The 16,674-nt window shown below is 46.0% G+C and overlaps 1 protein-coding gene across 1 annotated transcript in view; it reads left to right on the top strand.

The window, feature by feature from the left end:
• The window catches only part of KPNA3 (karyopherin subunit alpha 3), a 1,032,760-nt gene that overhangs the window by 926,932 nt on the left and 89,154 nt on the right, over positions 1 to 16,674 (top strand). The window contains exon 2 of the mRNA XM_050766319.1: positions 9,058 to 9,188. Coding sequence (XP_050622276.1) covers positions 9,120 to 9,188 — 69 coding nt within the window. The 5' untranslated portion in view covers positions 9,058 to 9,119. The remainder of the gene's footprint in view (positions 1 to 9,057; positions 9,189 to 16,674) is intronic.

Below are 16,674 nucleotides of genomic sequence, written 5' to 3'. Positions count from 1 at the left end.
TGCAGAAAACCAAATTACAAACGTGGGCCCTGCAATCAAGTTGCATGGACCCTCTCTCCTCCTGACTGTGCAAGAGTTACTTAGCATTTTTTGCCCTCAGTTTCTTCCTGTATAAAATAGGGGTAAAAATAGTTTTCTACCTGATAATACTGTTGTGAGAATTAAAAGAAGTAATCCCAGAAAAGGCTTAATAGTGCACACTCAGTAACTGTCATTGATCATTTTTTTTCCCTTATTTACCTCTCTACGTGTTGGTGATTTTAAAAAATCATTATTTTATTTTTTTCAGTTCCGGGGTTCACGTGTAGGATGTGCAGGTTTGTTACATGGGTAAACATGTGCCATGGTGGCTTGCTGTTCCTATCAACCTATCGCCTAGGTATTAAGCCCCGCATCCATTAGCTCTTTTCCCTAATGCTCTCCCCCACTCCCTGCCATCCCCCGATTATGTTTTATTTTTATGTATGTATGTATGTATGTATGTATTTTGAGACAGAGTCTCCCTCTGTCACCTAGGCTGGAGTGCAATGGCATTGATCCTGGCTCACCGCAATCTCTGCCTCCTGGGTTCAAGCGATTCTGTAGCCTCAGCCTCCCGAGTAGCGGGAACTACAGGCGCCCACCGCCATGCCCGGCTAATTTTTTAGAACTCCTGACCTCAAGTGATCCGCCTGCCTCGGCCTACTAAAGTGTTGGAATTACAGGCGTGAGCCACCACAGCCTATTATTATTTTATAACCACAATCCCCATCTTCACCAGACTATAATATGACTTTTTTTATTCAAAAAAGAAATGTGCTCCTCTTTTTTTTGATGGAGTCTCACTCTGTCGCCAGGCTGGAGTGCAGTGGCATGATCTTGGCTCACTGCAACCGCCGCCTCTGGGGTTCAAGCGATTCTCTTGCCTCAGCCTCCCGAGTGGCGTGCGCCAGCACACCCAGCTAATTTTTATATTTTAGTAGAGACGGGGTTTCACTATGTTGGCCAGGATGGTCTTGATCTTTTTTTTTTTTTTTTTTTTAAGAGACAGCGTCTCGCTCTGTCACCCAGGCTTGAGTGCAGTGACGCAATCTTGACTCACTGCAAGCTCCGCCTCCCGGGTTCACGCCATTCTCCTGCCTCAGCCTTCCAAGTAGCTGGGACTACAGGCGCCCGCCACCAGGCCTGGCTAATTTTTTGTATTTTTAGTGGAGACGGGGTTTCACCGTGTTAGCCAGGATGGTCTCCATCTCCTGACCTTGTGATCCGCCCACCTCGGCCTCCCAAAGTGCTGGGATCACAGGCGTGAGCCACCGTGCCCGGCCTGGTCTTGATCTCTTGACCTTGCGAACTGCCCGCCTCGGCCTCCCACAGGGCTGGGATTGCAGGCATGAGCCACCGCCCCCGGCTGCTCCTCATTTTTATTATACCAAACATTTTATGGATTCCGCTCCAATGGGTAAGGTTAATGTTTTTCTTTACTTGAGTTTCCACCTAACATTTGTTGAGGCCTCATCATGTGCTATGTACCATATTAGACACACAGAACCCAAAAACGATTGAGACATAAATGCTTTCCTCCAGGTACTCATGTTTACTGAACAGGATGATGCAGAAACAGATAACAAATCTGGCATTCATTCAAAGAGGTCACTTCCCAGTAGGTCTAGTATTATCAAAATAACTTCCAGCAGGGATCAGCTGAAATTGGATGCCAAAGGGTTGCTTTTTGTTTTCTTGTGTGGGGAGGGGAGGGTGGATGTTAATAATAGGTTAGATATATCAGACATTCCATCTGCTGGAGTTCATATGGTTTAATAAGGTCATTCATACCTTAATGTGAATGAATTATTTCTTATCTGAGATAAAGATTTATCTTAATAACTTTTAATTTTTTTTTTTCAGATATGGGATCTCATTCTGTCGCCCAGGCTGGAGTGCAGTGGTGCATTCACAGTTCACTGCAGCCTCAAACTCCTGGGCTCACGCGATCCTCTTGCCTTAGCCTCCTAAGTCTCTGGGATTACAGGCACGAGCCACTGCACCCAGCCTATCTCAACTATTTTGAGAGTGAAAACTTTGGTTTGAGGGTGATTTGGTGGCCTAATGCATTTGAGACAGGGAAGACCTCGTGGGTTGAGCACAGTGGCAGCTTCTGGAAAATCAGAAGGCCCATGAAGGACTGGATATGAGTGGAAAAAAATCAGAATACTCAACTTCCGGTCCGTTTGACAATTATGATCATTTACTGTCTTTGTATTTCTCATCTATAAAATAGGGAGAGACAGGGGAAGAGACGCTGCTGGACTGGAGTGATGGGCTCACAGGCTCAAAGCATTATGCCTGTGCGAGGAGCCTTCGAGATCACCCAGTCCAACATGCTCATTTCACAAGTGAGCAACTTGCTACTTATATGAAATAACCTGTTCAAGGACACACTGCTTGTTATTGAAAGAACCAGCAAGTTACTAAATTTTCAGGACTGTGTTCATCTCTAAGGTACCATTTCGTTCTATATCTAGTATTGTACAATTATATTTTTACATATATGTACTATAATATCTAGTATTTTAAAATTTTATTTATATATGTGTCCTACAATATATAGTAGTATAAAATTAGATTTTACACATATGTAAAATCGTGTAGATTTTACATATGTGTAAAATCATGCAGAATCATGACCTTGAGACCATAAGTATATTCTAAATTATGCCCACTACTATTTTAACAGTGTTTATTTTATTGTAGTCTAATTATTTGAAAATGATATTGGAGGTACAATGTGTGTGTCCCAGGCCCATTAGCCCATTATTATGCCTTGAGGTTACCTCATTTGTGTTATCCACATAATTATGTATCAGTGCTTACTGGCCAGACAGTAGCCTCGCTTGAGGTGTCCCCAATTATTTCTGAGGATTTATCTGGTTCTTCCTCTCTGACTTTTCGCCTTACTGCTACAATGCTGCGTCTGCTGCTACTGATTAGCATGGGTCATGAGATGGTTGCCCTGTTAGGCACACCTATTTCCATGACTGGTGCTCCCTGGAAAGGGGACACCCCTTGGAGAGGAGACTTTGCTTTCCTAGAGTCTAAGGACTGTATTTATTCTTTGGGGAGAGTGGAGGTCTTCATTACTGCTGTTCTAGACATTGGCCACAACAGAAACCACTTGTCTTTGTGTGTCTTTTTGCTTCCATTGTTCCTGCCGACACCACAGACCCTCACCATGCCTTGGAACCAGAGCTCCAAGCTCTGCCTGCCCCAGAGAGAGATGGAGATGACAATTTCAACCACACAGGGCTTTCACAGGGATTAGAGATGATGTATACAAATGCCTGGCAGGAATTCAGTAAATGAAAACTCTTATTATTTTAGATTTCTTTACCACTGAGGTAAAAGCACTGCTAGGTAGCTGGGTTGATGCATTTGGATGTCATTTTCTTCAATTTTCAGTATTTGCTTTTTGCTTCAGGTGTGCTTCGAGTGTGGTGAATTAGCCAAAAGGCGATCATGAGGGAAGGAAGGAGTTTACTCATTCACTCATTAATTCATTTGTTCATTCAGCAAACATGTATGATAGAACATGCTGCTAGAAGAAAACACCTGAGACCTGATAATTTATAAACAACAGAAACTTATTTCTTTTTTTTTTTGTGACGGAGGCTCTGTCGCCCAGGCTGGAATGCAGTGGCGCGATCTTGGCTCACTGCAAGCTCCGCCTCCCGGGTTCACACCATTCTCCTGCCTCAGCCTCTGGAGTAGCTGGGACTACAGGCGCCTGTCACCAAGCCCAGATAATTTTCTGTAGTTTTAGTAGAGATGGGGTTTCACTGTGTTAGTCAGGATGGTCTCGATCTCCTGAACTCGTGATCTGCCCATCTCACCCTCCCAAAGTGCTGGGATTACAGGTGTGAGCCACCACGCCCGGCCAACAGAAACTTATTTCTTACAGTTCTGGAGTCTGGGAAGTCCAAGACCAAGGTCCCAGCAGATTCTGTGTTTGGTGAGGGCTGCTCTCTGCTTGTTGCTGTGTCCTCACATGGCAGGAGGGATGAACACTGTCCTCACATGGTGGAAGAGACAGAAGGGCAACAGGCACTACGGTGCTCCCTTCAACATTTTTTTTTTTTTTTGGAGATGGGGTCCTGCTATGTTGCCCAGACTGGAGTGCAGTGACTGGTCACAAGTGTGATCATAGCCCACTATAGCCTTGAACTCCTGGCCTCAAATGATCCTCCTACTTCAGCCTCCCAAGTAGCTGGGACCACAGGTCCACGGCTCCAGCCTCTTTTATAAGAGCACTAATCCATTTATGAGGGCAGAGGTATGATGACTTCATTACTTCCCCAAAGACCCCACATCTTAATACTAGCACATTGGGTACTGGCTTCCAACGTATGAATTTTGGAGGGACACAGATGTTCACACCATAGCAATAGGTGAGAGAGAGAGAGAGATAAGACTACACAAATTGCAGCAATACAAAACTGTAAGTAAAGTTCTTCTAAGGTTCAGAGGGAAAGATATTACTCCTGGCTGGGAAGATAGTAACAACTAATACTAATATAGCAATTTCAAAGAACTTCCACGTGCATTTTAGAATTTGATTCTCACAAAACCCCAATGATTCAGGATCCTCACTTATAGATAAAAAGAGGATTCAGGGCAGATTATTGACTTGCCTGGACTCGATCTGATAGGATTCAGCCCTGAGACCTGAGTTTTCAGATTCTGAAGATCCTTCCACAGCACCATGCTGGGAAAGCTTCATAGAGAAGGTGACCGCGTGGGATGAGTATTCAAAGAGGAAGCGATGTTGACAGGCAGAGATGGGGCAGGGCCATCTGAGCAAGTCAAACAGCAAAGATGTAAAAAGTGGAAAGGTTAAGATATGCTTGGAAAAAGGTGAGCAGAACATGTTAGCTGAAGCATGAGTCATGTGCAGGGCAACCAAAAATAAGAAAAAGTATCGGCCAGGCGCGGTGGCTCACGCCTGTAATCCCAGCACTTTGGGAGGCCGAGACGGGCGGATCACAAGGTCAGGAGATCGAGACCATCCTGGCTAACACGGTGAAACCCCGTCTCTACTAAAATACAAAATATATATATATATATATATATTAGCCGGGCATGGTGGCGGGTGCCTGTAGTCCCAGCTACTCGGGAGGCTGAGGCAGGAGAACGGCATGAACCTGGGAGGCGGAGCTTGCAGTGAGCCGAGATCGTGCCACTGCACTCCAGCCTGGGCGACAGAGCGAGACTCCGTCAAAAAAAAAAAAAGAAAAAGTATCTTGCACTGTGGCTGCATCACATATGATCTCAACCACTAGACAGTTTATTTATTTATTTTAATATATATATTTTTTGAGATGGAGTTTTGCTCTTGTTGCCCAGGCTGGAGTGCAGTGGTGCGATCTTGGCTCACCACAACCTCCCTCTTCCGGGTTCAAGTGATTCTCCCGCCTCAGCCCTCCAAGTAGCTGGGGTTACAGGCATGTGCCACCATGCCCGGCTAAGTTTTTGTATTTTTTTTAGTAGAGACAGCATTTCACCATATTGGTCAGGCTCGTCTTGAACTCTTGACCTCAGTTGATCCCCCTGCCTCGGCCTCCTAAAGTGCTGAGATTATAGGCGTGAGCCACCGAACCTGGCCCTACACTGAGTTTAGAAATGACTTGACAGACAATGGCAGAGGGGAAGGGTATGCTGATTGGGAGCAGAGGTGAAGTCTGGAAGATCTGGAGAAATGAGTCAGATTGCTGTGGAGGGACTGGGGAGGCAGGCGGACTGCCTAGGAGGTGTTACGGTAGTCTTGTGGGTGGCATGGGAAGAAGAGAGAGATGCCAGAAACACTGAGTGGTGAATTAACATGGTGACTAGTTGAGGGAGTTGAGGGAGAGACAAGAAGTAAAGATGGCTCTTAGCTTGAAGAGGTGTCCCTGGAAGAATGGTTATGCCAATAACAGAGTGGTGAGTTTGCAGAAAGAAGCTGACTTAGGAGGCAAATCAGGAACTCCTTTTCCCGTCTGTTATGCTTGTGTTGCCTATGGCATACTGCTACCTGACTGACTACTGGCATGACTCCCCATGCCTTGGGAAGGTGGAGAGCGAGTCAGAGGGTTTGACTGACCCCTGGGCTGAGGACCCTTCCTTCCTGTCTCCCCCGGGACCCCCTAGTCCTTCATACATGTGCCTGATGAATACAATGCTTGGTATATGGTAGACACAATATGTGTGGAAAATAAATTCATTTAAAATAAGAGCTGTCAAGTTTCAGGCCAAGGGTGATGATTAGGGTGAGGCAAAAGAGAAGGAGATAGTTGCTAACAATGAGAAACACCAAATTTGAGTCCCTGGAGGTGGTCATTTCCCAGAGATTAAGGTCTCCAAGGTCTGGTGCAGGCTTGCACTTTTTACCACTTGAGTGGTAAAAAACTTGATGAAGTTAAGGATGTAGAAAGACTGTGGTGTCAGGGTGCCACATTTGTGGATGCTGAAGTTACCAGGGATACTGGCAAATAATAAAAATGACTAAACTAGATCCAGGCAAAAGGGCGGCCCTGCTTTGGACTGGGCGTGAAGAGAGGTGGCATAAGGTAACCTGAAAAGGGAATACCTACTAAATTATAATAAAGACTGAACAACAGTCTGAAATTTTCTCTTACATTTAGTCAAGGAGAATGGCAAACACACAAGTTCTGTTTCCTTAAAACCCAGAGTTGAGCTAATGTATTTTTTTTTTTTTTTTTTTTTTTTTGAGACAGAGTCTCGCTCTGTCGCCCAGGCTGGAGTGCAGCGGCACGATCTCAACTCACTGCAACCTCCACCTCCCTGGTTCAAGCGATTCCCCTGCCTCAGCTTCCCGAGTACCTGTGACCACAGGCATGCACCACCACGCCCGGCTAATTTTTGTATTTTTGTAGAGAAGGGGTTTCACCATGTGGGCCATGGTTGGCCAGACTGGTCTCAAACTCCTGACCTCAGGTGATCCTCCCACCTTAGCTTCTCAAAGTGCTAGGATTACAGGCGTGAGCCACTGCGCCCCACCTAGCTAATGTATTCCTTCTAAACTCATAGCTGGTGTGTGTGCGTGTGCGCGCGCGCGCGCGCGCGTTTCCCTTCAAATGAGTGGTTAGACTAAGATCAGGTGTTGCAAACCGAGGACCTGATATTCTGAAGTAACTGAAATGCTTAAGTCTATTAACAAAATGTGAATTAACATTTAAAAATAAAGAGAAAAAGAATCTACCTTTTTGGTGTTCCTTGAAAAGTGGAATCTTCTGGCAACACTGGGCCACAGTCCAATATGACTAGAGTATCTGAAGCCTGTGTTTATCAAGAGGCCACACCCCCCACTCACAAGACGAATGCCCCTGGACATAGCTTTGCCACCAAAGGCTTCTGAGGGCCTCAAGCTCTTTAAGGCCCTTTTGGTTTAAAGATTGTCCTTTTTGATCCCGTCATGGTATATTCCTACCAACTTTTGACCTCAGTTCAATTAAATTATAAGTACTACAACATTACATACCTGCTCATGTCTACCATAGATTCTGAAAATTAATTAACATACAAGCTAATGAAGCTCACCTGCTCCAGAAAGCAGCTTTTTTTTGTTTGTTTTTGAGACAGAGTCTCCCTGTGTCGCCAGGCTGGAGTGCAGTGGCGCGATCTCGGCTCGCTGCAACCTCCGCCTCAACCTCCGCCTCCCGGGTTCAAGCGATTCTCCTGCCTCAGCCTCCAGGCGCGCGCCACCACGCCCAGCTAATTTTTGTATATCTAGTAGGGAAGGGGTTTCACCATGTGGCCCATGGTTGGCCACACTGGTCTCGGTCTCTTGACCTTGTGATCCGCCCGCCTTGGCCTCCCAAAGTGCTGAGATTACAGGCGTGAGCCACCGCACCCGGCCGAAAGCAGTTCTTTATCAGTGCAATCCATCCAAATTTCCCTGTTTCATTCCTTCGATGCCCCCGGAGGGAGTGGGAGTGCTACACAGGAAAGTGTGCGACCCAGGGCTTGGCTGCTGCCTGAAGGCTAAGATTATGTGTGGTGGTAGAACAAGAAGTGTTGGGGGCATGGAAATACAGGGACTGCCAGAGTGAAGGTTGCAGAACCGGGGTTGGGAGGATGATGAGAAACTGGGCGACACTAAAGCGCCACTTCAACAAGTATTTATTGCGTATCTACGACGTGCTAGGCATTGTTTTGACACTAGAGATTCAGCAGTAATTCAACCAAAGTACCTGCTCTCATTGAGCTGAATTCCCGTGCGGGCAGCCAGGTAACGCACGTAAACACTCGTATCACGTTGATACACATGTACATGTCAGCTAGAAATAAATGCTATTTATAAAACTGAAGCAGAGCATGGACACAGCGAATGAAGGTGGCTGCTATTTGGGAAGACCTCCAAAAAAGCGAGACTGCGAAGCACCCGCGGTTGTTCTTTTTCTGATTTTCTACCTACCAGCAGCGAGGTGCGCTCCCAGAAAGCTCCGCCCTCTTCCTCCTGATAGGGCGCAAGGTGCCAGGGAAGCTCCCCTCTCTTCCCCGCCCAGAGGCCGCCTTGTGGGGGCGGAGCTTTGCGCCCAGCAATCTGAGCGCGGCGCGCAAAAAGCCGCGCGCGCTAGGGTCCCGGCATTCTCCTCGTTCGCACTAGGCGTGGAGAATTACCCCAGGCGGATCGTGGCATGCTGGGAACTGTAGTTGACGACCGCTCCCCCCCCTCCCCCGCGCCTGAGGGGCGGTAAAAGCCGCCAGGTCCGGCTCCATTTCTGACACCAGACTTGCAGCACTCAGGGGTTGTGGAGAGCCCTAGCAGGGAAAGAGGGCAGGGTCATCCCGAGAACCAACTGGCACGTCCAGCCCGGCGAACGCCCAAGCCGGTCGCCGCCCCCGGTCACGTGTCGCCAGCCTCCACGGGCGCGCGCCGCTCTCAGCACCGTTCCCGCCCCACCCGGCCCGGCAGTCGGCCCGCGCCTCCCCCGGCGCTACTGCCACCTCGCGCTCGGAGGCGTCACGGAACGTGCTCTCCTCTCACCCTCCCCCCTCCTGCTCTCCTCCTCCTCCCCCTCCCGCGCCGAGACTCGCCGCCGCCGCCGCAGCCGCAGGAGTAGCCGCCGCTGGAGCCGCGCGCAGCCATGGCCGAGAACCCCAGCTTGGAAAACCACCGCATCAAGAGCTTCAAGAACAAGGGCCGCGATGTGGAAGTGAGTGTGCTTCCGTGGTCTCGGCCCGCCTGGCCGCGCCGGGCCGGCGACGCGGGGAGGGGCGGGGGGCCGGCGCCGGGCTGGTTCTCGTCGGCTTGTGGTCGGCCGGAGTTGGCCGCCGCCTCCCGTCACCGCGGCCCCGGGTTGGGCGGAGCGGGCGGTGAGACGCGGGCCGGGCTGCAGTCACCCTCCGAAGCTGCCGGCGCGACGACCGGGAAATGCCGGGGTTTTCGGCCCCGTCACGCGGGCGCGGCCTTGTGTCGGCGAGGAGGGGATGTGGAGCTGAGGCGGGGTCCGCGGGCCGGGGCCGCCCGAATGAACGGGGATGCTGCCGCCCCGGCCCGCCGACCGCACAGCCGAGGGGGCGGCCGCTGCTTGCGCCCGCCGCTGGTGCAACCTTCCGCCCGGTGCAGCCCCCTCTGCGCCTCCCGCGCGGCTGCACATGGAGCCTCGCCTCTGCCGGTCCCGGCTGCTACCTTCTGCTAGCCGGGCCCAGGCGGGCGGTGGCGGCCCGCAGAGGGGGGTGGGGACCAGCCGGGTAACTGACTTGTTTGAGGGTGATGGATGGGGGAGGGTAGGATGCGCCAGGACCATTTTCTTATATTCCAGTGCTCGTCTTTGGACTAGTCGGGCCGAGCTGTTCTAGCTCATACTCCTGCAACTGCTGGCATTTGGAGCGAGCTGAAGGTGGACAATAGTTTGCCATCTATTGTGTTCAGGCTTCGGAAAAGAGGTTGTTCTGACCTCCGCTCATAGGACTTGTTTTCTTAGCCTTTCTTGGAGTGGGGTGTGCGTAGAGTGATACAATTTCTTTGACACGTTTTACTAAAATAAATTGGATACATAGGGTTCATACGTCCTCTTACGTACCTCTTGCTCCAAGCTAGTAGAATTTCCAAGTGGTTGCAAAACTAAACATTCATCGCGGTCACTCAGTTAGTTGCTACTCAGCATGTTGCCATTGTCTCATTAAGGTGACATTAGCAGGTACTATTTGCAAACTCGGCTTGTTGAGGCAGCGCTAGAGGTCTCTCTGCAGCTACTGAAAACAGTAAGTATAATGCACAAACTTCACTGGGACCGTGACCTTTGGATTTGTTAGGGGGAAAATAGTTTTAAGGCCACAGCCTTCTTTTCTAATACTAGCCGACATGATTTGCAGTTTTGTAATTTTTGGTAAGAAGCTGGTGTGATTAAGAGGTGTGTATTTTATCCTATCTTAAGGAAGGTTGTGGGGGTAAATACACCATTCAGCGTTCTATTTTGTAGAGAAACAGACAAACTCAGGCCGTTTTTCAGAGCTACAAAATTAAATACTAGTAGGAAAAAACCTAGGGAGATATCCGTGGAATTCCCATTTAAATGAGTCAAAGATCATATATTCTTTCCTGGTCATGGTTAAATATCCTTTGTGAGAAATACATCTAAGCAAAAGTAAAACTTGGGAATAGACACAAGAAATTTTGGAACTGCCTCCTGTTATCGGTCCACTTGATGACAAGTGTTAATTTTGAACTTTTCCCATTAGGAATTTTTCTTGACGCCTACCCTGTTCCAAATAAAAATGTATTGAAAAATACTCATATTGTTGGTACAGAAGAACCAGTAACATTCTTCCTTCTCTTGGATATTGGTACAGGTTTTTGTTTCATTGTTTACCTCTATTATTGTGTTATGGTAGCTCAGTGATACTTAGTAAGGACTCCTGCACATAATAGGTACAAAACAAATATTTGCTGATGATAAGAATGTAACCAGTGACTTTTAGATGCATGAAAAAGAGCATGGTTGCTAAGCCATTCAGCCTGGTGTTGGTCACAACATTACATTTCTCGGGACTCTACAGGGTAACTAACACATGAAATAGACATTCAAATGGTAGTTCTAATGTGACAGACACTGCGTTAAGAGCTTCATGATACCTTATTTAATCTGTGTAACAAGTGTATGAGTTAGGTGTGGCATTATCCCCACTTTACATGAGGAAAGTATTTTTTGAGACGGAGTCTTGCTTCTTTACCCAGGTTGAAGCGCTCAGGCACTCCTAGCTCAGCTGCAAGCTCAAACTCCTAGGCTCAAGGAATCTTCCCACCATGGCCTCCCAAGTAGCTGGGACTACAGGCAGACACCATCACACCTGGCTAATTTTTTAATCTTTTGTGGAGACGGGGGTCTAGCTTTATTGCCCAAGCTTGTCTTGAACTCCTGGGCTCCAGTGATTCTCCCACCTCAGCCTTCCAAAGTGTTGGAACTACAGATGCTAGCCATCGCACCCAGCTGGAACTTTAGGTACAAAACCTCAGTGTGCTTATGTAGCCTGTGCATGTCACTCAGTGGATATGGGTATTATTTATTCACTGATTGTCTATGGGTATCTATCAATGTTAGGTCTTGGGGATAAGGAATAAGATGCAGTCTGTACCTCAAGGAGTTTACAGTCCAGTGGGGGTGATAATTACAATGCAGAACAACAATTGTTACAGTGTAGTATTCCGAAAATGCATGCCAAAAAACTACTTGGAGGTGAGCAGAAAGGGAAGATACTCTGGTTGATTTCTAATGAATGAATGGGAGTAAGCTGATTGTGAAGGATGAAAGAAAGGTGGCCAGGCAAAGAGCGGGAGAAGGCCGGTGGAAGAAAGGGGCATTCCAGACCAGAGGGAGCAGTAATTGAAGAGTCCTGAGAGAAATGTAGGAGAGAGAGAGACTGAAAGGTAAACTGGGGTCAAATCTGATGAAGGGCCTTTATTGGGGATTTAGGCATGTCTAAGAGTAGATAACCATGCTTAGTCTTGTCCATTAGAAACATATTACAACTTAGCTCTGTAACTGAGTAGTTGTGGTTATCAGGCTGTTCTAAAACAGTGAGATGCACTTTGATAAGCTGTGATGCCTATTTTTTCACATACAGGATAGACAAAAGCTGAAACATGTTAGAAATTGTAGAACCAGCTGATACACAAGATGTTAGGTGCAAGAATAAGATACATACTTGTTAAAGAAAATAAAAGGATAGAGTTATGCCAGGGGATTGTGAGTAGAGACAGGGTTGAGGAAGAAAATTTCTTTATCATTCAATCAAGAGAGACTTTAAGAGATTTTTGGAGAGGAAAAAAAAAATGGGGTTAGTGAATCTTATAGGAAGTATGTACCAAACTTAAAAGGGGCGTGTTAACTGGTGAATAAATATCCAGGTAAAAAAGAAGAGTGATTATATTAAAGAGAGGAGACTTCCAGATGGCCTGTGTTGGTCCAAGAATATCTTGTGGCAAAGAGTTGCTTGGAAGCTTTTTTTTGATAGGGAGATCTGAAGGAATTTATTCCAGAGCAAAGAGGAGGTGTAACATGATTAGAGCAATGGAAAGGGTGACAGGGCAGTTAATACCTAGAATTCATTTTGGAGAAATAGTGCTGCTATCTGGTCTGCAAGGAAGAGTTTTCCAAAAAATTAAGACTGGGAATGGCTACAACCTGGAATGAGGATTTAATGATGCTGTTCTTCCTCCCTCTTCCTCCTCCTTCACATTCTTTTTGTAAAGATCACCGAAGAGAAAGGGGGTAAAGGTTATTCTGAGGTTTATAGATGGAGGAAGGGAAGGAGTAATTATTATCACTGATAGAAATTTGGAGCTTGGGTAGGGGAATGGATTTTGTAGCTAAAACTAGGAAGTACATATTGGAAGGGAAACATTTCCTTTTATTTGTTCTGGAATGTGCTTTTTAAAAAAACAAAACAAAACAGGGTCTGGCTCTGTCACCCAGGGTGGAGTGCAGTGGCCCAATCTCAGCTCACTATAACCTCCACCTCCTCCCGGGCTCAAGCCATCCTCCCATCTCAGCCTCTTGAGTAGCTGGGACTATAGGCACATGCCACCACACCCGGCTAATTTTTGTGTTCTTTGTAGAGATGGGGTTTTGCCATGTTGCCCAGGCTGGTTTCAAATTGCTAGCTTAAGTTATCCCCCTGCCTTGACCTCTCAAAGTGTTGGGATTAGGGACCTGAGCCACCATGCCCGGTCCTGGAATGTGCATTTTAATACTAGACCTTTTCATGTAAGGCATTGATTCTTAAAAACTTTTTTCCTGTTTTCAAAGATAACTTGTAGAAAAGTGTGCAAAACAGAAACGTTCTGTTTAATGAATACTTACAAAACAAATGCTCAGGTAACTGCAATCCAGGTCAGCTTCTCATTTTCTTGCTCCTGTATATCTCAAGGATGTGACATTTTCATTAGTAACAGTAATTAATAATCATTATTTTAAAAACCTTAACATTTATTGTTTACAGTATACCAGTGCTAAGTACTTTATATAGATTATCTATTTAATCTTCACAACAGTCCTATCAAGTAGGTACTATTGTTATCCCCATTTACTGCTGAGGAAATTTGAGGCCTACAACTCTTAAGTGGCCCTGAGTCTTCCATTGGGTGTTAAGTGGCAAAGCCTGGACTTATATCAAAGCTTGATGCTAAGCAGCCGGGCGCAATGGCTCACGCCTGTAATCCTAGCACTTTGGGAGGCTGAGACAGGTGGATCACCCGAGGTCAGGAGTTTGAGACCAGCCTGGCCAACATGGTGAAACCCCATCTCTACTAAAAATGCAAAAATTAGCCGGGTGTGGTGGCTCATGCCTGTAATCCCAGCTACAAAGGAGGCTGAGGCGAGATAATCACTTGAACTGGGGAGGTGGAGGTTCCAGTGAGCCGAGATCGTGCCACTGCACTCAAGTCTGGGTGACAGAGTGAAACTCTGTCTCAAAAACAAACAAAGCTTGATGCTAAAGCCAGAACTCTTGCTTACTGTGCTGTACTCCACCGAAGGGAATCTAAGACTTGACTTATACAAACAATGCCTGAAAGTTAGTGAATGGGGAAAATATCAAAGAAATATTGACTATCAATCTCAGAAATTGCTATTTCTTTTTTTTTTTTTTTGGAGACGGAGTCTTGCTCTGTCGCCCAGGCTGGAGTGCAGTGGCCAGATCTCAGCTCACTGCACGCTCCGCCTCCTGGGTTTACGCCATTCTCCTGCCTCAGCCTCCCGAGTAGCTGGGACTACAGGCGCCCGCCACCTCGCCCGGCTAGTTTTTTGTATTTTTTTAGTAGAGACGGGGTTTCACCGTGTTAGCCAGGATGGTCTTGATCTCCTGACCTCGTGATCCGCCCGCCTCGGCCTCCCAAAGTGCTGGGATTACAGGCTTGAGCCACTGCGCCTGGCCTAGAAACTGCTATTTCTATATTTTAAAACCTTGCTAATAATTTTTGATGAACTTTATTATTAGATTTATTTGCCTTTTTATCTTTTTACTCTTGCAAAGTTTTCTTCTTATCAGCAAGGAGCCAGTTAGTTGGTTTTACCAAAAAATGATAATCCATAATGGGCTAGCACTTAAGCTTTCTGCTTTAGTTTCTGATACTAGGGCTAATATATATTTTCTCACCTGCAAAATTCAGTTAGCTCTACCAGACTTGCTTCTGTCTCTCTGGAACCTCCAATGGTAAGTGGCAGTATCTGATTGTCCAAGTTTAAAACTCTATCCTTGACTCCCTTCTCTTCCCCTCCTTCATCCTTTTCTGTATTAGTCATCTGAAGAACCCTCATGTTTGTACCTGTTACCAACCTTACTTCCACTGCCCCTGGTTTAGACCCTTACCTTTCTTGCCTGAACAAGTATAATAGTGTACCTAGCTCGTCTGTGTTCAGTATCTTCTCTCCCCAGTGTATCTTGTGGATTGATCTTTCTCAGATCTTTCTGTGTTACTTTCCTGTTTATGATTCTTCCCATTGACTTCAGGATAAAAGTCCTTAGCATGCCACACATAGTTATAAGACTCTACCTTTTTTACCTCACCTTGTGCTTTTTCTTATATCTCCTTTGTGCCAGCTGTGATAAAGCTGGAGATGCTTGAGTAACCAGTAGTTTCTTCTTCATGCCTTTGTATATGCTGTTCTTTGTGCTTTCTTTTGGCCGTCTGTTGAGTTGGAGCTCACTCTGGCAACCTATCTCTTCAGTGAGACTCCTTCATATGTCTCTGGAACACCAAGATTACAATTCTGCCACACCATATCATTCTGGTTAAAAACAAAAAACAGACCTTTAAAAATTCTCCATGAGGCCTTTCCTGACTTATAGCATACTTGGTACTATCAGTTCCTATTCTTTTCCTTCTCTCTAGTGTTTTCCTAGGTGAATTTTCCTTCACCTATTTGGGATAAATTGCTGTGATATACAACAAATTCTGTTTGTGTATAGCTGTTCGAGTATTTGGGCTCTGTCGAGAAGCTCACTGAGAATAGATAAACTTGGATGTAACTTGAAACACATGAAACGTAATAGAGAAGAGAGACTAGATGGTATACCTGAAAAAAAGTCTGCATTTGGGAATGAAAGGTTCAGTATTATTCTAAGACATTAGTTTTCTTTTGGTGTTGACTCCATGGCATCGATACTGTTGCCTAGCCCACCTTGAACAGCCTGTTCTCCTATAATGTATTTCTGTAACATGAACTCACTCATACTTGAATGATAAATAAGAGTGTTAAGGCAAAATTCATATTAGTTCATATGTGATTTTTAGTAGCACATTAATGTTTAGCACTCTCAAATAACAGCAGTTGAACATAAAGTACAGAAACACAGTTGAACGGATCAAGTCCAGGAGTATGCGTATTGGCCATGCACCCGTGTTCTGCCTCTTGGCTCTGTTTAACCATGTGCAGTGTCTAAAGGTGCTTACGACCATCTGTCCTGTACATTTCCCTCTTTCTTCCTAAGTTTGAAGAGCGTTGAGTGTTTCAGCAATCTATATGTCATAGAGCAGACAAACTATTTTTGTTGTTGTTGTTGAGTTCACTAATGGGGCATATACTGCTTCCTGGTTCTTGGAGTTCTCTTTTTCAGTCAGCTTTGCTAAGTCTTCTTCTACCCTTTGAATGTGGTAGGCATGGCTTGGGATTCTGTCTACGATTCTTTTATCTATAGACTGTTTTTCTTGCTCATATCAGCAGCTCCCTTGGCTTTAATCATCATTTCAGTGTGGGGGGACTTAAATTTCATAAAATCATCATCTGGAAATTATTCACATGAGCATCTTTTTAGCTTCTCAAGCTCAAAGTGTTTAAAGCCATGTTCTGCCTTTGTTTTTTCTTTTTTCTGTTTATGGCATCATCACCCTCACTGTGACCTGAATTTGAAACTTGAGAGGCTTCTTGGACTTCTTTCTCCTCTTCCACATTCAGTCAGATGCCAGTTATGTAGCTCGAATCTCTGTGCTGTCTCTGGATTTTGGCCCTGCCTCTATATTCTGCTGCCTCCAGCCTACTTTAAGCCTTATTACCTGTCACCTTCCTGTTTAAAACTATCTCCAAAGTGGTGTTCTTCCTCTAGTTTATGAGATTTTTCAGTGAGCCTGATGCCTGATTATTTCTCCAGATTCAGCCTTCTTCCCCCACCCCCTTAAGCCCTAGCAACACTGAACTTCTT

This window comes from Macaca thibetana, chromosome 17 (genome assembly GCF_024542745.1).
Source record: "Macaca thibetana thibetana isolate TM-01 chromosome 17, ASM2454274v1, whole genome shotgun sequence".
Classification (NCBI taxonomy): Eukaryota; Metazoa; Chordata; class Mammalia; order Primates; family Cercopithecidae; genus Macaca; species Macaca thibetana.
This window is presented reverse-complemented; position numbering and strand designations above follow the sequence as displayed.